Genomic DNA, 20,619 nt, shown 5'->3' with positions numbered 1-20,619 from the left:
TAGCACCTTTCCTGTAATTGCATCAAGACATGCTGTTCTAACATGCTTACAGCTGGCGATGCTGCATGTGCACAGTCAGATTTTCCTCGCACATTTCTAACCAAACCTACGTATTCAGTCAGTTATCCCTCTGAGTCACGATGGCGCTTTGGGGAATCTGGGAATGGGGATGATACCGGTTTGCTACAGCTGCAAAGCTGGGCAGATTCAATTCATAGGCAGCAGAAATCCAGATCACGTTATCCAAGCACTCCGAAGATACTTCTTCCACCAGCGCATCAGCAGCAGCGTGATCTGGCATTCAAGACTAACAAAACTGCGGACTGTGAAGAGGGTGACACAACACTGAACTGAATTATTCAAAACAATTCACGTTTCAAAAAAGAAAGTTATCCCTCTATTTTACTAAACGTGCTATCATCTCTTACGGATCAGATGTGACCTATAAGCTTTTCAGTACTCTGGATTTCCTCTGCGTTGCAGGAGTATCAATATGTGGGATGAGATCACACGTATGTAGTATCAGTAAATATTTTCTGTCTTCTTTTCCAATAGAAAAAAATAAGTTTCCAAATTGCTATTCACTTCAGTTTCACGCTCCTGAGTTCTTGTATCAAGCCAGTATTTAACCTGTCTGCCAATTAATATTTAAGATCAGGATATGAGAAAGTGCCTTTTTTTTTTTTTTTACAACAATTGTGATTTATTTTTGTTTACTCTGCATGAAAGCAAACTATAGTTTCTACTTTAACGTGAACATTTGTTACTTTTTAAGAGAATTAGAAGATGCTTCTAAAAGGTTTGAAAATCTTAAACACCACTAAAATCTTAATCCGGACATTGGTTTTGTATGTTCAGAGCCATCAACTTTAGCTGTAACAATTTTGGCTTAATGTGACACTTAACTCAGCAACTGTTTTCACTTGAGTCAATAAAAATCATGCATGCAGTTTGTCTGGAGACAGAGAAATTGCAGGATGTGGAGACAGCAGACCTCAGTATTTAGCTGTTGTGCTGAGACTCAAAGCTGCAGATTAATTAATTGCACTCACACAGTGACAGGACAGCACTTTGGCCATTTCAGTAGCTCTTCGAAAGACTACAGAGCGAAACAGGCGGCAGCAGCAGCAACAAAAGAAGGGGTGTAATTTCTTTTCCCCCAACTTTGTTGGTTGTCTAGAATCCAGCCTTGCAAATACTTCCCACTTTCCCAAAAGGATTGCTGAGAGCTGGGAAGTGCTGAATGCAGCACCGTCTACAGAATCAGAAGTTTTGGGGGGAACTCTTTGGTGCAAAAAACTTCTTTCACAAGAATAATAAAACCCAGGAGATTATGTGAAGGCTAAGTATGGGTGGAAACAGCAAGAACATTTTGGGGCTTACTCAGAAATCTAGCCTATGAAAGATGATGAAACAAACATCCAGCGAATAGATGAAGCAGAATTTATTACCAATTTTCTTTCAGCTGTTACTTGGATGATTTGCTGACAGTTCCAGGTCCCTTTTTTGGAAAAAAATTACTTCAGCATATGTATCAGGAAACTACTTTCCTAAATTTTAGTGGTGCAAGCTGTGACACCTTCCTTCTAATAAGTAAGGGACAAACGCGCTTACAGCTGTACTTCAGGTAAAGAGCTTGTTTAAGTGCTTCTCTGGATCAGAGCCAGAATACACCACACCTCACTGCATCGAGCTGGTAGGCAAGCTGTACTGTTCATGCTTTATTTCTGCCGGCTGCATTGCTTGCAGTGATTACCTATCCTCCCACCCGCGTGGAACTCTATCTGTTTCAGAGCCTCAGAGGCTCTCGTAAAAAACAAATGATAAATGATATTATTGCATCTATGCGGAGCCTTTCTTCCCAAATAATCTTATAAGCTGAAATACTGTATACATCATGTTGTGCATACATGTGTAAATGTGTATACTGGAGAGCAGGACTTGCAGCTAATCAGCAAAGGCACATTGCAGTTGAGGCTACCATGAAAAGAGAAGATTCACTTTTTATTTATTTTTATTAGGCCATAAAACGTGGTTGCTGGAAGCTTGCTGTCAAGATGCTGAGATTCTGATGTAGTTTGTTTTTTCTTCAGTCCTCAAATGTGATTTTCCCTCATGGCTCAGTTTGGTAAGGTAATCCAATTCAAGCATTTCAGGCTACAGGTCATTCATCTCAAACCAAGAAATACTTCTGTGTGGGCACAATAGATCATTAGGCTCTTCTTTCTGACAGTTCCTGCTTTAGCCTAAGTGCCTGTGATTTACTCACTGATTTATTCACTCTGCAGTGTAAAACACTCATTCCTTTTCTTTCTGGTTTCAAACACCCGGAGAATTTCTATTACTTGAATACAATTGTAACTCTGCCTTTCATCATACAGAAATGTAAAAATTCCTCAACTTCTATTTCATTAACCTATTATACTGATCTTGCTTTCCATGTAGCCTGCTTCAGATTTCCAGTGCTGTGATATTATGCCTCCTTAATTTGTGCATGAAATTCTTGACCCTTCCTTCCACATGCGCACGCACAAAATTTGCAAGGTAGACTTTGTGTAAAGAAGATGACATGAATCAAAGGAGACAGCTGGTTTCCAGCCCCCCTCCCCCCCGACTTTGTTCCCCTGGAATCACATCCAGCTCCTCCTGAAGTTCACCATCAACTTCTTTGTGTACTAATCCTCAACAGGACCAGCATCAGAAGCAAAAATCCACCATACCCGCCTCCTCAGCAGTAAAGGTATAAGTAGCGCTTCCGGAAATGTTTCTGACAGAACGTAGATTAGCGCAAGAAAACCTAACGCAAATGACTGACAACGCTGTTGAATGTTCTTTGAAAATACTATTTCATCGAAGCTGTTAGCAAATCGCAGCAATTGCAGAAGTTTTATAAGCAACAAAACTGCAACTCCTCACCAGCCCAAACACTCAGTCGCTCACTTCTGTCAAGAGGAGTGACACCAAAGGGCGCGTTGCCCCCAGCCTGACAGATCGAGGCACACGACGGTTCACCGAGAGAGCCAGGACAAGAATTTTTCCCACTCTAGCCCCAAGCACAAATCTCAGCATACGCCCAAGTTGACATTTTTGTAATTGATGGAGAGTAACATAGTTTAGAAGGCTCCTACAAACAATACAAACCCTTCCAAGGCTGTTGATAGTAACTGAAGAGTTTCATCAAAAATTGTTTTACTTTGAAATGAAAATGACTGCCATGTTTCACAAAACTAGTTTTCATTTTGACTGCTCTATTGAGCAACCACTTACAGTAAAAATTCCACTGTCTATATAGCTTGCCTATTTTAGTGTATTTTAACCTATACAAATGATTTGTTGAATAATACATCTGTTTCCAGATTTCAATTCTCTTTCTCAAGGGGCAGGCAATAGAAACCTTTTTTGAAGAATATCAAAGTGATCTTAAGTATTACCATTCTCTTGCGAAGTCTGCAAATGAAAACATAACAAAACCACGCTAGTGAATGAGAACCAAGTAAAACGGATTAATTTATCATTACCGAGTGTCGTGGTTTAACCCCACGTCTCACTGTAAGCTGACAAAACAGCACAGTAAGGCACTACATCCCACCACCTTTCATACGAAATGTTCCAACAAAGACATTTTCTCCTGCCTGTAAGCTGTCAGCTTTCCAAACCGAATCAAGATTCTGCAATTCAAACGGGGATCTCTCCATGCTGCATATCACCACCACTAATAACCTGGCTGCCTGCCAGATCAGGTGTCTAGTGAGATCTATGCAACCCCAATGATTTTGTGGGTTTATTGATGACCCTTTAATCTGAATTTAGAAACAAACAGCAGCAAGGAAATCATCTAGTTCATTTCTGTTCAGCCACTTGAGCTGTGCATGCCAGATAAAATACTTAATACTGCTCTTACCACCAACATCAGTACCTTTGAATACACACAGGACTCAGATTCTGAGGAACAAGATACCTCATTTAAATAAAGCACAACAACTTTGCAGCATTGAGCTAACAGCTTAAGTTCCTCATGGGAGACTTGAACCATTCCAATATCTGCTGAAAAGGCAACGTAGCAGGACTATATTTACCAAGCAAATTCTGTTCATTGAGATGTAAAAAGATTTCAGATCTCTTTTTATATTATAAAATGATGGAAATATTTCACAATCCTGCTTTCTGCAAATACTATAACTTACAACATGGGTGAACATGGGCTCCTAATAAGTACACGGACAAATATAAAAAAATGAGAGCACACAAAAGATGTAAGAAAAAGTATTCAAAGTGGTAATTTATGGCTATAGCTTGGGTTTGCTTGAATATGCAAACAAAAATACTTCTTCAGTGCAACGGAATTGTCTGAAATTTGTAGTGAGTTTCTGTGAAAGCAACATAAAGACTTCAGTACAACCAATGAAATGTATCGGTGTGATAGGAAAGGATTTACGGTAACATACTGGGCAAAAAGTTTAAATTAGACATTCAACATGCAAAGCTTATGGATACATCCCACTTATTTCAGAACTCTACCTTTTTTGTTATTCAACTTACATGTTTGGCAAAATAGTTCCCCAAGTGTTTCCCAAGCTTTATTTTACATGTTATATCTGTCTGCCAATAATAAATGAAACAACTCAAAATATACTTGTTTTCTGTGATTTAGAAACACTGTTTAACAGCTTGCCCAACTGCACATAACTCAGAAATTAGCTCTGCGATTAAAATTAGCGCTTAGAAAATAATTTCCTTCTTATCAAATCTTAAGTGATTGCAAGTCATTAGTACCTAACCTTTACTTTTCACGTAAAAAAGCCTCAGCAAGCAAAGCACAGCAGGACTTAGGGCTACTAATGCAGAGCAAACTTGGTCCCAATGGAAGCATTTTTTTCTCAGAAATTGCAAAGCAGCCAGAATTTAACCCCAAGCTTTCACTAATGAATATAATAACTGAATTTAAACAATAAAAAAGCAAAACCAGACAGAATTTCTACCTAAAAACTGCCAGTTAAACTCCAAGGAAAATACCCCACCAACCATACAGCTGCAATGAGAGAGAACCTTATGCCAAACATTATCATATTCGTGGCTAGAGAAAAAGTTGCAAATGTTACATTATTTGTTCCTTATTTTTGCTCCACATGTAGTGCCAAATGGGAAAACTATTTGCTTATTTTTGTCCCTACAGAAAGAAGTTCTTCTTGTAATCTCATCAATATTCTTTCACACTGAATATTTGTGATGATATTCATTTATCCTAATCTGAAAATACAAAACCCAGCATGGAAAAATCAGACCACACTTGTCCTCACTCGCACAAACCTTAAGTTTCTGAAACGTGACTCACTTCTTAGTTTGCACTAGAACTTCACTGGGTTGACAAGGTTTAAAAAGACAGTATAAATGATATATTTCAACAATTTTGTGTGAGAAAAGTCAGAGTGTCTGGGGTTTAACATTAGTGGGAAGCTACAGTAATCCATTTTCTCATTTCAACTCAAACTAAGCATAAAAGCCACTTGTAAAGGCCTCGAGTTTTTACTTACAGGCAACGCTTCAGAACAACAGGAAAGGATGTTCTTCTGACAAATTTGAAGCTTTTGCTGCATTTTTGTCTGCAGCACTAACTGCCCCGCTCGCGCTACCAGCCTGGCTGTTCTCTAGGGCCTGCAGGAGCATGCACCTCTTGAAGACCGGACACTACAGCAGCGTTAACCACTCGAAATGCCTGGGGCGCCTTTTTTTTTTTTTTAATTCCAGACGGTTTCCCCGACGACCGGCACCGTAGCACAAACGCACACGGCCTCCGTCCCCTCAGCCGCTGAAGAGGCGCGGCGACCCGCCGTGGGCCGGCTACTGCAACAGGCCCGGCCCAGGACCTCCGAGCCGCAGCTGAAGCCGCACCGGCGGTGAAGCAGGCCCGTGTGCCCATCATTTAGCGGGCTGTACCGGAGGGTAGCGGCGGACTGCCCCGGGAGACACCCGCCCCTCACGGCCGGGCGGGCGGCGGTGCCCGCCCTGAGAGGAACCGCCCGCGAGGCGGGGCCGGCGGCGGGAACCGCGGCGCCTGCGCGCTGGCACCCACCAGCCCCCGCGCGCTGGCACCCACCAGCCCCCGCGCGCGCGCCGTGCCGCAGGCTCCGCCATGAAGGCGACGCCGCTTTCCAACTGCGAGCGGCGCTTCCTCCTGCGCGCCATCGAGGAGAGGAAGGTGCGGCCCCGGCCTCCCCGTCCCCTTCCCCGTCGCCATCCCCCTCCCCGTCCCTGTCCCCTTCCCCGCCCCGGGAAGCGGGGGGATAGCGCGGCTCTGTAGGCCAGAGCCGCACGCCCCCCCCGCCCGCCCGGCTGTGTCGCGTTAACCCGCTGCGCGTGTCTCTGGCCCCGCAGCGCCTGGACGGGCGGCAGTGCTATGACTACCGGAACGTCCGCATCTCCTTCGGCGCCGACTACGGCTGCTGCATCGTGGAGCTGGGGAAGACCAGGTGGGTGCGGGGGGAGCGGGGGCTCGGCCGGCGCCGCGGCCTCTGGGCTGCGGGCGGGCCGCGCTGCGGTGGCGGCCGGCAGAGAGGCTTTCGGGCGGCGCGGGCCCGCTCGCCGGGAAGCCCGCGGAGCTCGCAGCAAACGGATTTTAAGGATTGAAGCCTAAAAGCCGTGGCGATTCAAGGATCGGACCATCGGGGAGAAGTGGGAGGGGAAGGGATGGGGTTTCCGTGGTGGTTGTGGATTATAAATGATTTATGAAATACAAAATGATCATAAATTTCATCCCTTTCTTCACTGATTACATGTTGCGTTCTTCCACAAATCAAACGGCCCTTTTTTGTATGTGGAAAAGTGGAATATATGCTCTTACCTAAACATCTAGTTCTAGATTCTTATGTGTTTGAGTCTTATTTTTAATCCTAAAAGACAGGAGAATAATTTCTACATCTCATTCTCTCAATTGTTGACCACGGTTTAAATATGTGTGACAGGCATTGAATGAGAAACTGTCAGGAGCGAGAAACGTAAACTAAAAGCCTAAACGCATGGTTTTTCAAAGTACGTATTTTGTTGCTAGTGGTAGGAGCTTTTTTCCTGCTACGTTCCATGACTTAGTGGTTTCTTTACCTTTGCAGGGTTCTTGCACAAGTCTCGTGTGAACTTGTTCCCCCCAAGCCAAATCGGCCTACAGAAGGTATACTTTTCTTTAATCTTGAGCTCTCACCCATGGCTGCACCTGGTTTTGAGCCTGGCAGGTATGTAGCTTTCTTAAAAAGACTAAACAAGGATGACATAAGAGCTGTTGGTTTGATACCTGTAAGTATATAGCATAATCATATTCAGTTTCGGTTAATTTTGTTTTAACAGGCAATCTGAGTTACTGGTGAAACTGAACAGACTAATAGAACGATGCCTGAGAAATTCCAAATGTATAGATACTGAATCTCTCTGTGTTGTTGCTGGTGAAAAGGTACGGAAAAACTAGTGATTTCAAGTGGATTTAGACTGAAGGGTACATATAGTCTGTTTCTAGGGTCATCTTTGGCTTGTTTTGGAAATTAGAAGTTCTGATTTTAGGTTAATGTAAGGATCCACACATCTGACTTTACAGGTATTTTTAACGTACATATCTACATAGGTTTTCTGAAGTAGTTGGGACCCTGCACACTGGAATATTTCTTTGCAGAATAAAGTTTAAATTGTACTTAAAAGTTATGTGTTTTGTCATAATTAACCAGGGCTTAAATCTAGGACACTGGCTATCTTGGAATATACCGAGGTCTTTCGTCGTCTGAAGCAAAGACCTGAAGAATATACGCTGGTTCTTTTTACGGTTCAAAAAAAGAAATTGTTTTGAAAAACAATGAATTCTGTAGAATCACGCCACAAATTACCAAGCAGTTTTGTATGCCTTTTCTCAGGTTTGGCAAATTCGTCTGGACTTGCACCTGTTAAATCATGATGGTAACATTATCGATGCTGCTAGCATAGCAGGAATTGTAGCGCTCTGTCATTTTCGCAGACCAGATGTGTCTGTGCAAGGAGAAGAAGTAACTGTGGTAAGTTCTACCAGATCATAGTAAGCATTGTGGCATCCCAGGTGGCTGTTTCTTTCTGCCTAAAAGGCAGAATTAAATGTTTGCATAAGCAGATAAACTCCAAGATGCTTGAGTTTTAGGATAGATGTGTTGCTATTCAAAATATGAAAGGTTAGTAAGGAAGCCTGCTGAATACAGAATTTTATCAACCTCAGTTTATGGGAATATTAATTGTAAAAGTATTCTACAGTATATTGACCAAATCAAGCATAAGGCTGATGAATGTGCTGTATTTACCTCTGTGGGTAGTAAACAGTAAGAATTGCACAGAAGAAGAGTAAAGAGAATTTTTCTAACATTTAGATGACTAAACATTTGTTAGACTTTTTTTTCTCTGTTTTTTAGTTCCTTAAATACCTTTGTACTGTACATAATTTTAAAATTAAATGTGCTTCACAAATAATTGTCTTCTGGGCCAATTCTTTTCAAAGTACACTCCTGAGGAACGTGATCCTGTCCCCTTGAGTATCCACCACATGCCTATTTGTGTCAGTTTTGCCTTCTTCCAGCAAGGGTAAGGTTTTTAAGTGTTTTGACAAAAACAGCTTATTGTCAATTCTGCAGAATTGATTTTAAAGATAGAAGAGTCCTAAAAATATTTATATTGACAAGACTGTTTCTTAAAAAAATTTATCTGAAGTGAGATGCCATGGGGAGATATTTATGTGTTCTGCACAGTGTGACTAACGAGCAGCTTCCCACAGATGAGGTAGAAAAACTTTCTGGGGGGAGTATACCCATAATTACTAATACGTAAACCAATACCTTTGTTTAATTGTTTTAAGGGTAGTAACTCACCTCAAACCTTTACCGTTGGCTTATATTTAAAAACTTGATTCTAGGACCTATTTATTGGTGGATCCAAGTGAGCGTGAGGAATGCGTAATGGATGGCCTCCTCGTAATTGCCATGAATAAACATCGTGAAATTTGTACCATCCAGTCCAGTGGGGGGATTATGCTAGTCAAAGATCAGGTGAGTCTTTGCCTTGACCAGTCTTTCTCCCGTGTATAAACTAGTTCCTGTGCTGTAATCTTGATCTTGAAATATCCTTGACGTTTGGAAGCCAAGAAATCAATTACCTGCCTGATTTAATTGGAAAATATTACGTATTTTTAGTGCTAGCAGAAGAGCGTAGTATTGTGCATCATGCTGAAGAAGAAACATAGAAAAGGCATATTGTTTGGTCAGATACCCATCTTTTTTTTTTTTTTTTTCCCTGTGATTTGGCTGAGGGAGTCTGTAAATAAATTCAGTCCATTGCGTTAACCTTTTGCATCAACTTTCAGTGTGTCCAGTCCCTCCTACTAAGATGCCATATTTCATTTTAAGAGTTTGCGACTCCTGTGGTGTTCTACAGTTTTAGTTAAAAATGTTTTGCTTTCGTGATCGTAAACTGTTGTTGTATGTATAACAAACAGGTTCTCAGATGCAGTAAAATAACAGCTGTTAAGGTTGCAGAAATAACAGAACTAATTCAGAAAGCCTTGGAGAACGACCAGAAAGTTAGGTGAGTGGTTTGGAAGGAAGGGAAATGGGTATTTTTAAGAAACATACTAAAAAGTAATGTCAACCTGTAGCGTGACCAGCGAATTGTTTTCACTTGTGTTTGTTTTAAATAGCAAGTATTTGTATATTTGAACTTAAAAAGAGAAAGCATTTTTAAGTGTGAAACATCCTGAAATAATGTCTGTCACTGAATAACTAGGAAAGAAGGTGGGAAGTTCGGCTTTGCAGAATCTATACCGAATCAAAAGATCACTGCCTTCAAAATGGAAAGCGCTGCTGTTGATACTAACAACGTGGAAGAACAAGCAGAAGAAATCATCACTAAAGCTGACCCTCCTTCAGAAGTGTATCTTTTCTGTTGTATTATTCAGGGGAAAACCAGGCTTCCCATCCCCTGCCTTAGCACTAGTAGAAGCTAAACACACATCCTCGATTCCTCGCAGCTTAGGTAGCCTTATAGCCTTCGGAGGAAATGTCAACATCACCTTGGGCTTGGTTCTAACTGCTTTTAGGTAACTTCATTCCTAGCATAAAGTGCAAAACTGAGGTCTGAAGTGACTGATTGTTACAGGAACTGGAGAAGTAGTACTCTCTCTCAGCTCCCCTTTACGGATGATCTCCCCAGGGGAGAAAAGGTACAGCTTAAAAAACAACCAGTTTTCTCTCAGAATACAAAGAGTTTCCCAGCAAACACTGACGTTTTTCTTAACTACTTCAGTTTTGCCAAACCAATACTGCACACTCCCGGGACAGCCCAAATTGGGGAAGGAATAGAGAACTCCTGGGGAGACCTTGAAGAATCTGAGAGGGAAGAGGCAGCGGAAGAGGAAGGTGAAAGTGAAGCTACTGCTTTTGAATGTCAGAAAATGGAAACTGAGGATACAAGTACGATGAGGGAAATTAAGAAGGGTAAGTATTTATTTATCTTGATATCAGATATGCTTATTATATCACGTTATTAACAGTCTAGAATTAAAACCTGAAAGAGGTCCTTAGCAAGAAAGGAGAACCGTCATAGCCACCTTCCATTTGAGTTACACCCATTTGCTACTTTCACTTCACCTGCTCACTTCCATTTTCTTCAAAAGAAAACCTGATTTCTGTAGTGTAAGAGGGCTCCAAATTAAGCACTAGCCACTCTGTTTCTTTGAAAATGCAGTGGTTATTAGTTACAGAAGTTGTTTGTACAAAGCTGATCACCAGTTTGTGGATTTGTGGTTTTTTTGGTTTTTTAGATGAACCTATTGTACTGTCCGACAGTGAAGAGGAAGAAGTTGTCATTCTGGAACCACAGGAGCTACCCCGGAAAACAAGGTAACCATCATGTGAAATGAAGAGGGGAAGGGAGTTTGTGAGGAGTATTTCGGGAAGCTCAGGATTTTGGCAAGACTGGGAAAGGTCTCAGTTGATGAAGGGGACTACATAGATAGCCGAGAGCGAGGAAGTTTACATCTAGGCTAGCATGCTCCTGTCCTAGGAGGCCGGTCATCCTGGCTGACCTGCGGCTGTCTGAAATGGTTATAGATATTTGAGTGATCTTAATGATTCCCAAGGGACTGAAAGCATAAAAGTGGATTTGAATCAGCTGCTCCTTGGAGATGCTGCAGAGATTCTACATGCTACCCTACAGCTAATCTTAAATTTTATCCCCGAGAAGTGGGGTTTATTGCTGCATCCCTGCACTAGCCATGGAAAACCTCATTGTCGTGTGTAGCACACTTTCTAGAACCTGAGTTTGAACTTTGCACTGAGCGTGGTGGATGGTTGCCCTGTTACGGATGATCAGCCTGTGTTCTTTTGAAATAAAACAATTCGGTACGCTTCTTTGATAGAAATGTTGTTTTCTCACAGAACACAGACCAACTCGAAACAAGAAACTACAAGTAAGAAAGCATTTAACAAAAGGAGAAAAAAGAAGAGAGCTGCTCATTAAAGCCATCATCCCCCCTTCAGAAACGCTGTATAATACATAATTTGTTCTATCATTACTGAACTTATTTTTGTAGATAATTTTATTTCCTCATACCCCGTGTCTGGTCCTGCTTTTATGTATATTTTATAAAACCATTGCTTTAAATAAAAAAATTTTGCATGTAAGTGACATTCCGTGGTTAGCATCCAGCTGCAGCAGCAAACTCACTAGTTCAACTTGAACTGACTCAAGTTACACAACTTCAATTGCAGAGGCAAGATATGTAGTTTTAATGAAACAGCTTCTGCCATTACCGAAGCGAACTGGGTATAGTCAAGAGTTCAGGTAGTAAAAGAAATTATGGCTCAAGTTTAATGCCAGGAAAAGCTTCTTTTAATTAAGGTAGCTATTAGCACGCCTTGGAAGCGTTTCATACCTTGGAATGTTCTTCACGGGGAGAGGGCGTGCTGTGACTAAGACCTTGCCCACATCACTGCATTTTACCTTTCACTGACTCAGCCTTGTATAAAAATGAACAGAAATGCACGTACTTAACAAAATAGCACAGAACTTCTGCAAAACTTTCATAGGGAAGCAACTCATACTTCAGCAATGGAGTTTCTTAAAAAGTTTAATTAAATATTACATGCAACAGACAGGAATGCTTCTTGAACTATATTCAAAGAATTATGCTCTGAATTAAGAATGGGGCAAAGCGAAGAGACAAGGAAGTTTCCAAAACATCTGACCTAGCCGCTTTCTTCAAAAACCAAGTCAAATTGGAAACATACACATATTTACAAGAGTAACGTAGGACTATTTTACATGTGACCTTAGTATTTCATGAAATATGAACAGGAGAGAAGTTACTGTTGCAGATATTACATTCCCCAAATCAGGTTTTGAATTTAATGTTAAAAAAAAAAAAAAAATTGCTCCCAGCCAAGCAAAGCTTTAATCAAGTTGTGCTCTTTCAGAAAGGGACAAATACTGAAAGCCCCATTCCTCCAGGAGCTAAACCAGCATGTTTTCTTAGTGTCAAGTCTTCCAACCCAAAGACACTGTTGGGAGTACAAGAATGAGTGAAGATTCAGTTTCTTCTTAGTTCCACAGTACCGTGCAACCTTAAAACTTCTTCAGGAAAAAGAACGGTGTTCTTTGCCCTGCTGTTTCTCTCTTCTTCACACATAACATCTCGCACCCTGCATTCCTTACAGGCTTTATGTTGAGAGGACTAGGAGAAGTTAAACTAGAGAGGCAAAATAGTCGTACAGTACAACCCGGGATATTTTGTTCAAAGATTAGTAGCAAGAGCTGGAATTGTCCCATATTAACTTCAGAAAATGAGAAGATGGAAAAAGATGGTATTTATTGCAGCAGCCAGAGCTGCCAGTGAGGAAGGAGGAACGTAGTCACACTGGGCAGAGATGCCAGCCCGTGACTGAAGCTTTTTTTTTTTTTTTGGCTGTAGAGGAAGTCTCATCGGTATGTTGAAAGTAAAGCTCAGGCAGCAAGGGAGAATTTTTCTCTGTGCTATGGGAACAGTAACAGAACAACTTCTCTTGAAAACAGAGCAAGGAGGCATTTCATTCAGCAGGAAACTAATACTATAAGCCACTGTAGTCCTTTCGCTTAACTACTGCTACTTGCTCTTTTCTGGGGAAAATAATTCATAAGCTTCCTTTAAATTACTCCTCCTCCAATGTTCATATTTCTCAGTGGCCTTGGAAAGTTTCCAGCACACACCACAAAAAAAAAAAGAAGGGGAAGGCAGAACCCAGTTTCTCAGGAAGAGCGCTGTGCTCTATCGTCTTCAAAGAATAATTGCCAGTCAGCGCTTTGAGTTGCCCTTCCAAGGTCACAAACTGATGTCGCAATTGTGGCAAACGCGTTCCTCCATACACAAACTCCCTCTCCCGCAAGGCTGGAGCATTTCCAGTACTTGGCACCAGACATGATACGCTGCACAGTTTTTTCCCCAACTAGTTTCAGCTTTTCAGTGGCAACCTACTGAAATTAAGCTTAATAAAGGTTATCGGAGAACATGGTAGACCAATGAAATATGGCTCTCCATTAAACATTAGAACATGTATAAAAGTCAAAGTGCATCCTAAAAAGCTCAGATTGGCCAAGAAAGGCAGCCTCTGATCAGTTTTGTTACTGAGTTGGTTCATGGAGGGCTCAGGTTGCAGAGCAGGGGTGGGGGCAGAACAGCAAGTTTTTAGTTACCGAGTCGAGACATGCGAGTTATCTCACTGTAACACACGCTTGTCAGTGGGCTGCTGATTTTTTTAAGATGTATTTTAAATAGCCCACACCATAACAGTTGTTCGACATCTGTGAAGAATTTATACTGCTGGGTGTCCAGATAACCAGACAGGCAGCGTTGAATCTGCTTCAAGTTGAAGTGGCACAGGTTTCACAGGGCAGCCCTTGCCCAAAAGCTTTAGAAATGAATGCCAGTTTAAGATGGCAGTACTGCCGCTCAGTGGTTTTAAGGTATCGGCAAGACCACTAACATCAGATGTAAAAATTGTTTATTAGCCAACCTGGACGTGGCTTAATTAAAGCCACTTCCATGCACTCACTGCTTTACATGCAAAGAACAGCCGGTACAGGGCAGCATCACTCCATTTACACAGGTTGAAGGTAAATGTCCACTTGATCTGATGCCAACTATGTGCTAGTTTGCTTGTGTAACACTTCTAGAACCAAGGAAAAATAAGACCAGTTGGTCTACATTCTTGCTGCCTGCCGCAGAGGAACCCTTTCCAAGCAAGAGGGATGTACAGAATTCATACCGTTCTGCACACAGCCCATCTGCGCCAGAAGACGTTCCCTCCTCATGAGGGCACAGAGCAGTAGTTCACCCTCCTGCAGTTTAATCCCTCCACCGCCCCTAAAGAGGTACTAGGTAAGCAGACTGATGACTCTAATTTTTTTAGTAGGTATCGATGGGCTTTCAGGACAGCTAACACATCAGCGGGAACTCCACGGGTTTAAATTAGTATCAGTTTTACACTTTGACTAGAAAATACCTATAGCAAGACCATTTTATACGTACTGGAAGAGAAGTATGAACTGGTATACTAGTTTTAGCCGCACAGTCCCTGCAGCAGAGCGTTCAACCTTTAACCTGATGGCGATCTGGCAATACATTACGTAGCAATCAAGGCTTCCGGTAAGTGGCACATCCTAAAGAGCCTCACAGGAGTCAATTCCAGCGAGGTGTTCTCATAGCTATAGTTTCTTCCAGTATTATAGCCATAAAGCCACCTTTTGGATCTATACTAACTCTCAGTTTAAACTAGACAGTATAAAAATGCTACAAATACTGCTGTGGAGTCCAAGTCATTCTTACTTGGAAGGAGAAAAAGCCCTACTATAATAATGCACTGCTAATTAATGTTTAGTCTATAATTAGATAAGCAGTCTCAGACTTCCCTTGGTCTGCATGGTTAATTCTGTGCTTGAGGAGAACATTTTTATAAAAACCCAGCTAAATATTTTAACAAGATTGCATGTACAAAAGATTTACATTAAAACCACATAGAACTAACTTCATAATTAAGCTCATCAAAACCTGTATTAATATTCTGAGTGATCACATCTAGAATTTTGAACCATGTTTAAAACTGTACATCATTTTCTTGTAATATACATCTTTTTAAAAGATCAGTCTCTTGATTATTGCAATAAGTTTAGTGTCTCTGGTGGGTCAATAAGCGATACTCCATGGTACCTAGAGAGGGAAAAAGAGACGCAGGATGTCATCGTGCTCTCTGCTGTAAAGAATAGCGTACATACTGCAGCGAAGCACATTCCTCACAAGGCAGAAAACATTTTGGGGCTTGTCAGCTGCCATGCTGACGCAGATTTTTTTTTTAGGAGCATTAGGTACCATCTCCTGCCTACCAACTGTAGGAACATCAAGAAAATTCCTCCAGTTTCTATCTGACCGTTCAGGTAGTGATACAGCAGGCCTGGTGGGGAACATGAAGCATTGCTGAACAAAACATTGTGCAAAAACCTGGGGAGTCTTGTCGCCGTTTCACTTGTGTGGTAGATTTGGTTAGTTGAGTCTCACTGAAGACTCAAGATATGCCTCACCCCCCACCCCGTTAAGCAGTTACACTCTGGGACAACTCGGGCGTAACACACCAGCTACCGTACGTCTCTACAGATACTCACTTTGTACTCTTGTACTTTTCCCTTATGGACTGTTGCGTGTGCTGTGCTGCTTTGAGGTAGGTCTCGTGTAGGTCCATGAGGCAAGGCTTGATGTCTTCAAGGGTGTAGCCTGTTACTTTGCACAGGGATTCAGGCTGAGGGAAAAAGGAAAGGAAGAGGGACATTTGAACCTTTCTGTTCGCTTATGCTGACGACCACTGGTGGAGTTTTTAGCTCCCTGTCAAAACTCTCTTGTTCTAGCAGGTTGGCAGAGTGTCCTTTTCTCAAACACAAAGTAGTTTAATACTTGCTGCTCAGATTTTAGCAGTTCATGTAGATTTACGGTAATCCTGAAAACAATCATACTCTAAACAAGTATTCCTTACCCCCAGCGCTTAGGCTTTCTTACCGCCCACTTCTTCATCACAAAGAAGCTGCTTACAGCTTTGAGAAGGATCACCAGAACACAGGGCATCGGTAGCTGCCTCTTCCTTCCAAGAAAAGGTGTGTCCCCCCCATTTTTCAAATACCATAGGGAGAAATCCCTAATTAACAGCCTAGGAGTGCAGAGGGGCTGCGCAAAACCACGTACGAATACGCTAAACATGCATAAAGGTGCGTGAAGGCTCAAGGTTTAGTGCTACATACCCAAGTTTGTCCAGTGATCGTATAGCCTGCTAGATGAAATGCGGCAGCAGCAATAACTGACGGCAAGTATTTCAGGTAAGGATCAGCATCAATTAGACTCAGCTCCCCAAGGTACTGCAAGGGAAACGAGAGAAAGGGAATCATGGGCTTCCAAAAGGAAGCACAAGAACATTGAACAGTTGCCCTAGAACCCTAATTTAAGCTTCCAATCCCGCCATCAGTTGGAGGAACAGCTTTTACTAGTTTCCACTTGCTTTCTCTTTTACCATCTACTGTTAGCTACTGCCAGTGTTCCCAATGCATGCTTCTGCAACACTGCGTTTTCTATTTAGAGGTAGGTAAGATCTAGAGGGAAGAGTGTAGTTGGGTCTGACCTTTGCACAGGGAGACCAGCCTTCTATATAGGCGCTCCGGTACCTGCTACACAGTTTGGATTTGGTATAACTTTAGCTGAAATGTTATCTGTGCTCTGCTTTAGAAATTAGCCTCTGGATTGAGCTCACTGCTTGTTGAGGGGAAAACCACAAGTCCCTTTCAGCCAAAATGGGTGGGTAGGTGTGGCAGTTTTAAGTAAGAAAGAGGGAAACATGTAGCAGTGAAAGAAACCCCGAATTAAAGTTCATCAGTCTCTGCCTGCTCCGAGTAAGCATGCACATGCTTGAGCCAGGGCAAGTGCCAGCTGCGATAGGAATGGAGTATCTCAAACAGTAAGTGGCAACAGGAGTGTGAAGTTTCCAGCGGTGTGGCACCACTCCTGGAGGAGCACGTGGCATAACGTATGCGCTCTCCAGAACTCTCCCAGAGAGACTACACATTTAAAAACAGGAGGAGGCAGAGAAGCCTGGACTGAAGAATCCTTTAGCATTTCTTTTCTACTGGGACTAGGAAACAGAGCTTGTAAAGTGCACTACTAGTAATAGAACTCTCTAGTTACACAGGCCAAGCTATTAATTCTTACTTACCATTGATAGGCTCTCCACTTTAGCATTTGTCTGCTCATGTAGGAAATACTGAGTGAGGAACTGGTTGATTGTTGGAGCTGCCAAGTCAAACGACAAAACCTTCAAAATTAAGTGCTCCATCCTTAGAACCTGCTTCTTGGTATAGGTGTCATCTGTGATGTAGACAAACTCTGCTACTTCAGGAGGGTAGATTTCTTCAAACTTCCTGCCAGGAGAAAGAGTTATGAGCAAATAATTGAGTACTAGAAAACCAGATAACCAGCAACATTTAATGAAAGCCAGCATGCGAATTTAAATTCTGACTTGTGAAGTAGCTGGGCACTGTTGCCGAACAAGTTTGCTGCACTTGGTTCAGTAGCTCTTGAAGCAGCAGAACTTGAAATTACAGAGCTAAAACAGCCTGGTATTTTATTAGCACTAAGCAATTTGGGACTCAGAGTTATTGAAATTCCAGAAGAACCCACTAAACTAATAATTGGTGCAAGCAAAACTTCCTTTGCACATGCCTTGTGCATATTCCCTCAAATACTGTTTAGAAGCCTGCTGCTGCTGCAGCTAGAAATAATGAATCCTCACATTAGGGCAACCTACAAACATAGCCTAGAACCTTGCTTGCAGAGTTTCATACAAACTGCCAAGCTTTTAGGTGGATAACTCCTGGTTTTTCTTCTAGTGCGAAGCCCTCCTGAGTCAGTCTGGCTATAGGCAACAGAAATGTGATAGCCACAAGATTTCCATCTGTTTGAGACCAGCAAGTGGAATTTTAAATTAGGCAATTTCACTTACGATGCAAGCAGCATCGCTGCAGTCCCCACAAGCTGAAGTTTTCCTCTCAAAACAGACATTGAAGAAAGAAACCTATCAATGTAATTTACAGCTAAGTGCAGGGTTTCATTTTGTAATTTGTATTCTTCTCCAACTTCCACCAGCCAGTCCACAAGAATAGCCCGCATGTTGTTTGTGATATCAGGTTGCTTCTTCATGTAACCCATTTTAGGCTTGCATTTCACCTGTGGGTTTAGATGACAGATAAGATTGAGTTTAGACTAAGTGGCAGTAGGGAAACAACTGTTTAAGCTCCATTTACCACAGTTTAAACAGACCAGAAGTAAACAATGCTAAGTCTAGGATCAGTAAATTATATTTCCATAATCTTACTTTCCAGCTTCTGTTTGGTGCGTGGCACAATCAATTTTATCACAAGAAAATGGTCTTGTGTTCACAGCAGTGGACACAGCATCTTATTTCTCTATTTCTAGCAGGCCTTACTTTAGTCACTGTAGTAGTAACCAATGTTTAGATGTGTTTCTCAACCGAAATTTCTCCCCCATAAGCTGTATGCAAACAAGAAAAGAGAGAGCAGCTCACCTCCATTTCCCTAAGGTACGTATGGATATCGCTGATATAGTCTGGCACATTATTAACGTTTGGTTTTTTGTCTTCTGGTTCTGAGGTTATTGAAATATCCATAATACTTGGAGAATCTAAGTAGAAGATAATAGCCATGTTAAAGCGAGAACCATCAGACCACTCCCTGGTAGCACAGGGAACTGCTCTGTTCTGTAGCACGTCGATGGTGGCTTTCCAGGGCTGCTGGGTCTCTTGCCTTCTAGGTGGGCAGCGAGGGCAGGCTATTGCTGAACTAGACCAGGAGCTGAGGAGGATCTAGGGAAGCCAAAATGTTACTGCAAAAAGGAAGCTTCCTGTTCCCCTTTCTCTTTTTCCCCCCTTGGAATAAAGGGGTAGAAAACTCTTTTGCAATTATGTAGTGCTCAGTGCATCCTGTGCTACCTTGTTACATAGATGTGAATCCTGTAAGCTTAGCTATTGGGGCTTAAAAGAGGGCTGGAGTACCAGAGCTTTTTGTAGACGGCAGAAGTGGACCATAATGATATCAGCCCTCAGATATTCATGCACGCGTTACGGAAGATGGATCCAACTGCTCCCATTTCTTTTGTATGGGGAAGAGCTCTAAACACTTGCACCAGTACTGGGTATTACCTGGGAGAAAAGTCTATTTAAAGTCTCAGGATCTGCCTAAGCAGATTCCCCTTCTAACTCTATAGCAGTAGCAAAGGGTGAGGCTCTAAGGGCTGCTCTTGTCTGTAACCTGGTTTCTCTCATGAGGTACCAATAGTTAAGTTTATAAGCATAAAACTGCCTACAAAGAGCAGGGGGTGGAAGCGCAGAGGCTCAAGCAATCGATAGCTCAGCTGCATTGAAAGGCTATGGTATTGTAATGGCAGGCTCGAAGGAACCAAATCTGTTTCAGCAACTGAAAGGGTATCTTCTGAGTCGAACCAAACCAGTCTACATCCCAAACACCTTCAGGACCTACAGTCCTCCTCTAGTTCGCTCGGGAAACCATTCCCTAGGGAACACCTCGGCACAACCCTGCTCACCTCCCCGTTTCCAGGGGGAAGGGCCCTGCGCCGCCCGGGGCCGCTGCCCGGGGAGCAGGCGGGCTGGGGCCCTCAGGGCGCACCGAGGGACACCAGCCGAGCCCCGGGCGGTGGGGGTCACGTACCGAAGCTCAGCTCCATGGCGTTGCCCAGGGGGGCCAGGGGCCGCCGCTCCCCCAGGGCGCAGACGGCCGCACGCAGCCCCAGCGCCGCCTCCTCCTTCTGGCTCGCCGGGCCGCCGCCGCCCCGCCGCCGCTGCTGCTGCTCCCCGTCCGGCTCGTCCACATGGATGGTGAAGGCCTGCTGCCCGCCGACCGGCCGCCCCACCGCCGCCGCGCCATGACCCTCACCGCCGCTCCGCGCCGCCTGTGGGGAGAGCGGCCCGTCAGCGCCGCCGAGAGCCCGGCCCCGCCGCTGACAGCCGCCGCTGACAGCTCCCGCCGCCCCAAGATGGCGCCCCCCCCTCACCACACACCTCCTCCCTCCCGCGCCGCCCCGGGCCCGCCGCCCGCCCGCCCTCTCCTCACCTGCGGCGGGAGCCCGGGCCGCTGCTGGGCGCCCCGCAGCAGCCCCAGCGCCACGCGGGTACCGGCGGGGGCGGGCGGCGCCGCTTTGCCGCCCGGGGGAACGTTCTCCTGGTTCTCCTGCCCCGCCAACATCGTCGCGGCCGCGGGTGGCGGCGGCGCCGCCGGAGGAGGAGGACGGGGAGGGCCGGGGGAGGGGGGAAGGGGGGCCGCCGCCGGGCGGGGGATGGGGGCGACTGCTGCCGGCGGCCGCCCAGTCTCCCGCCGCGGCGCCGCTCTCGCCGTTCAAGTAGCCCGCGACTCTTGAATCGCCCAATCAGGGGGCGCGGCGCCGCCGCGCGTCACGCGGCCTACGGGCGGCGGCGGGGGACAAACCGGACGGGGCGAAGGGCGGGCGGTACCTGGGGCCGAGGGGCGGGGCCAGGG

At 43.9% G+C, this 20,619-nt stretch overlaps 3 protein-coding genes across 3 annotated transcripts in view; 1 reads left to right on the top strand and 2 right to left on the bottom strand.

The window, feature by feature from the left end:
- The window catches only part of ANXA5 (annexin A5), a 53,181-nt gene extending 47,191 nt beyond the window's left edge, over window positions 1-5,990 (bottom strand). The window contains exon 1 of the mRNA XM_087738061.1: window positions 5,532-5,990. The gene's annotated coding sequence lies outside the window, so the exon portion shown is untranslated. The remainder of the gene's footprint in view (window positions 1-5,531) is intronic.
- Window positions 5,991-6,041: 51 nt separating this feature from the next.
- On the top strand, window positions 6,042-11,777 carry EXOSC9 (exosome component 9). Its single transcript, XM_087738062.1, has 12 exons — window positions 6,042-6,196; window positions 6,373-6,467; window positions 7,104-7,223; window positions 7,336-7,438; window positions 7,890-8,027; window positions 8,498-8,580; window positions 8,909-9,041; window positions 9,488-9,576; window positions 9,775-9,921; window positions 10,294-10,484; window positions 10,811-10,889; window positions 11,427-11,777. Exons 1-12 carry the CDS (start codon window positions 6,131-6,133, stop codon window positions 11,506-11,508), a joined length of 1,326 nt encoding a protein of 441 aa, XP_087594188.1. The 5' UTR covers window positions 6,042-6,130; the 3' UTR covers window positions 11,509-11,777.
- A 2,230-nt stretch (window positions 11,778-14,007) lies between these two features.
- Window positions 14,008-20,570, bottom strand: CCNA2 (cyclin A2). Its single transcript, XM_087738059.1, has 8 exons — window positions 20,197-20,570; window positions 19,795-20,035; window positions 18,636-18,751; window positions 18,054-18,277; window positions 17,268-17,472; window positions 16,306-16,419; window positions 15,679-15,812; window positions 14,008-15,229 (listed from the first exon to the last, which is right to left on the bottom strand). The coding sequence occupies exons 1-8, from the start codon at window positions 20,326-20,328 to the stop codon at window positions 15,175-15,177; spliced, it is 1,221 nt and encodes a 406-aa protein (XP_087594185.1). The 5' UTR covers window positions 20,329-20,570; the 3' UTR covers window positions 14,008-15,174.
- Between the last annotated feature and the right edge of the window lie 49 nt (window positions 20,571-20,619).

This window comes from Nipponia nippon, unplaced genomic scaffold (genome assembly GCF_047370975.1).
Source record: "Nipponia nippon isolate SJK-2023a ecotype South Korea unplaced genomic scaffold, ASM4737097v1 scaffold_6, whole genome shotgun sequence".
NCBI classification, from domain to species: Eukaryota; Metazoa; Chordata; class Aves; order Pelecaniformes; family Threskiornithidae; genus Nipponia; species Nipponia nippon.
This window is presented reverse-complemented; position numbering and strand designations above follow the sequence as displayed.

What these genes read in the sequence shown, in the direction of transcription:
- EXOSC9 (XM_087738062.1), top strand. Translation starts at nt 6,131, where the DNA reads ATGAAGGCGACGCCGCTTTCCAACTGCGAGCGGCGCTTCCTCCTGCGC. An exon ending in GTGTTGTTGCTGGTGAAAAG is followed by an intron (nt 7,439 to 7,889) that starts GTACGGAAAAAC and finishes GCCTTTTCTCAG; the next exon opens with GTTTGGCAAATTCGTCTGGA. An exon ending in TTTGCCTTCTTCCAGCAAGG is followed by an intron (nt 8,581 to 8,908) that starts GTAAGGTTTTTA and finishes ACTTGATTCTAG; the next exon opens with GACCTATTTATTGGTGGATC.
- CCNA2 (XM_087738059.1), bottom strand. Translation starts at nt 20,328, where the DNA reads ATGTTGGCGGGGCAGGAGAACCAGGAGAACGTTCCCCCGGGCGGCAAA. An exon ending in GGCCCGGGCTCCCGCCGCAG is followed by an intron (nt 20,036 to 20,196) that starts GTGAGGAGAGGG and finishes CTCTCCCCACAG; the next exon opens with GCGGCGCGGAGCGGCGGTGA. An exon ending in AAGTGGAGAGCCTATCAATG is followed by an intron (nt 16,420 to 17,267) that starts GTAAGTAAGAAT and finishes TTTCCCTTGCAG; the next exon opens with TACCTTGGGGAGCTGAGTCT.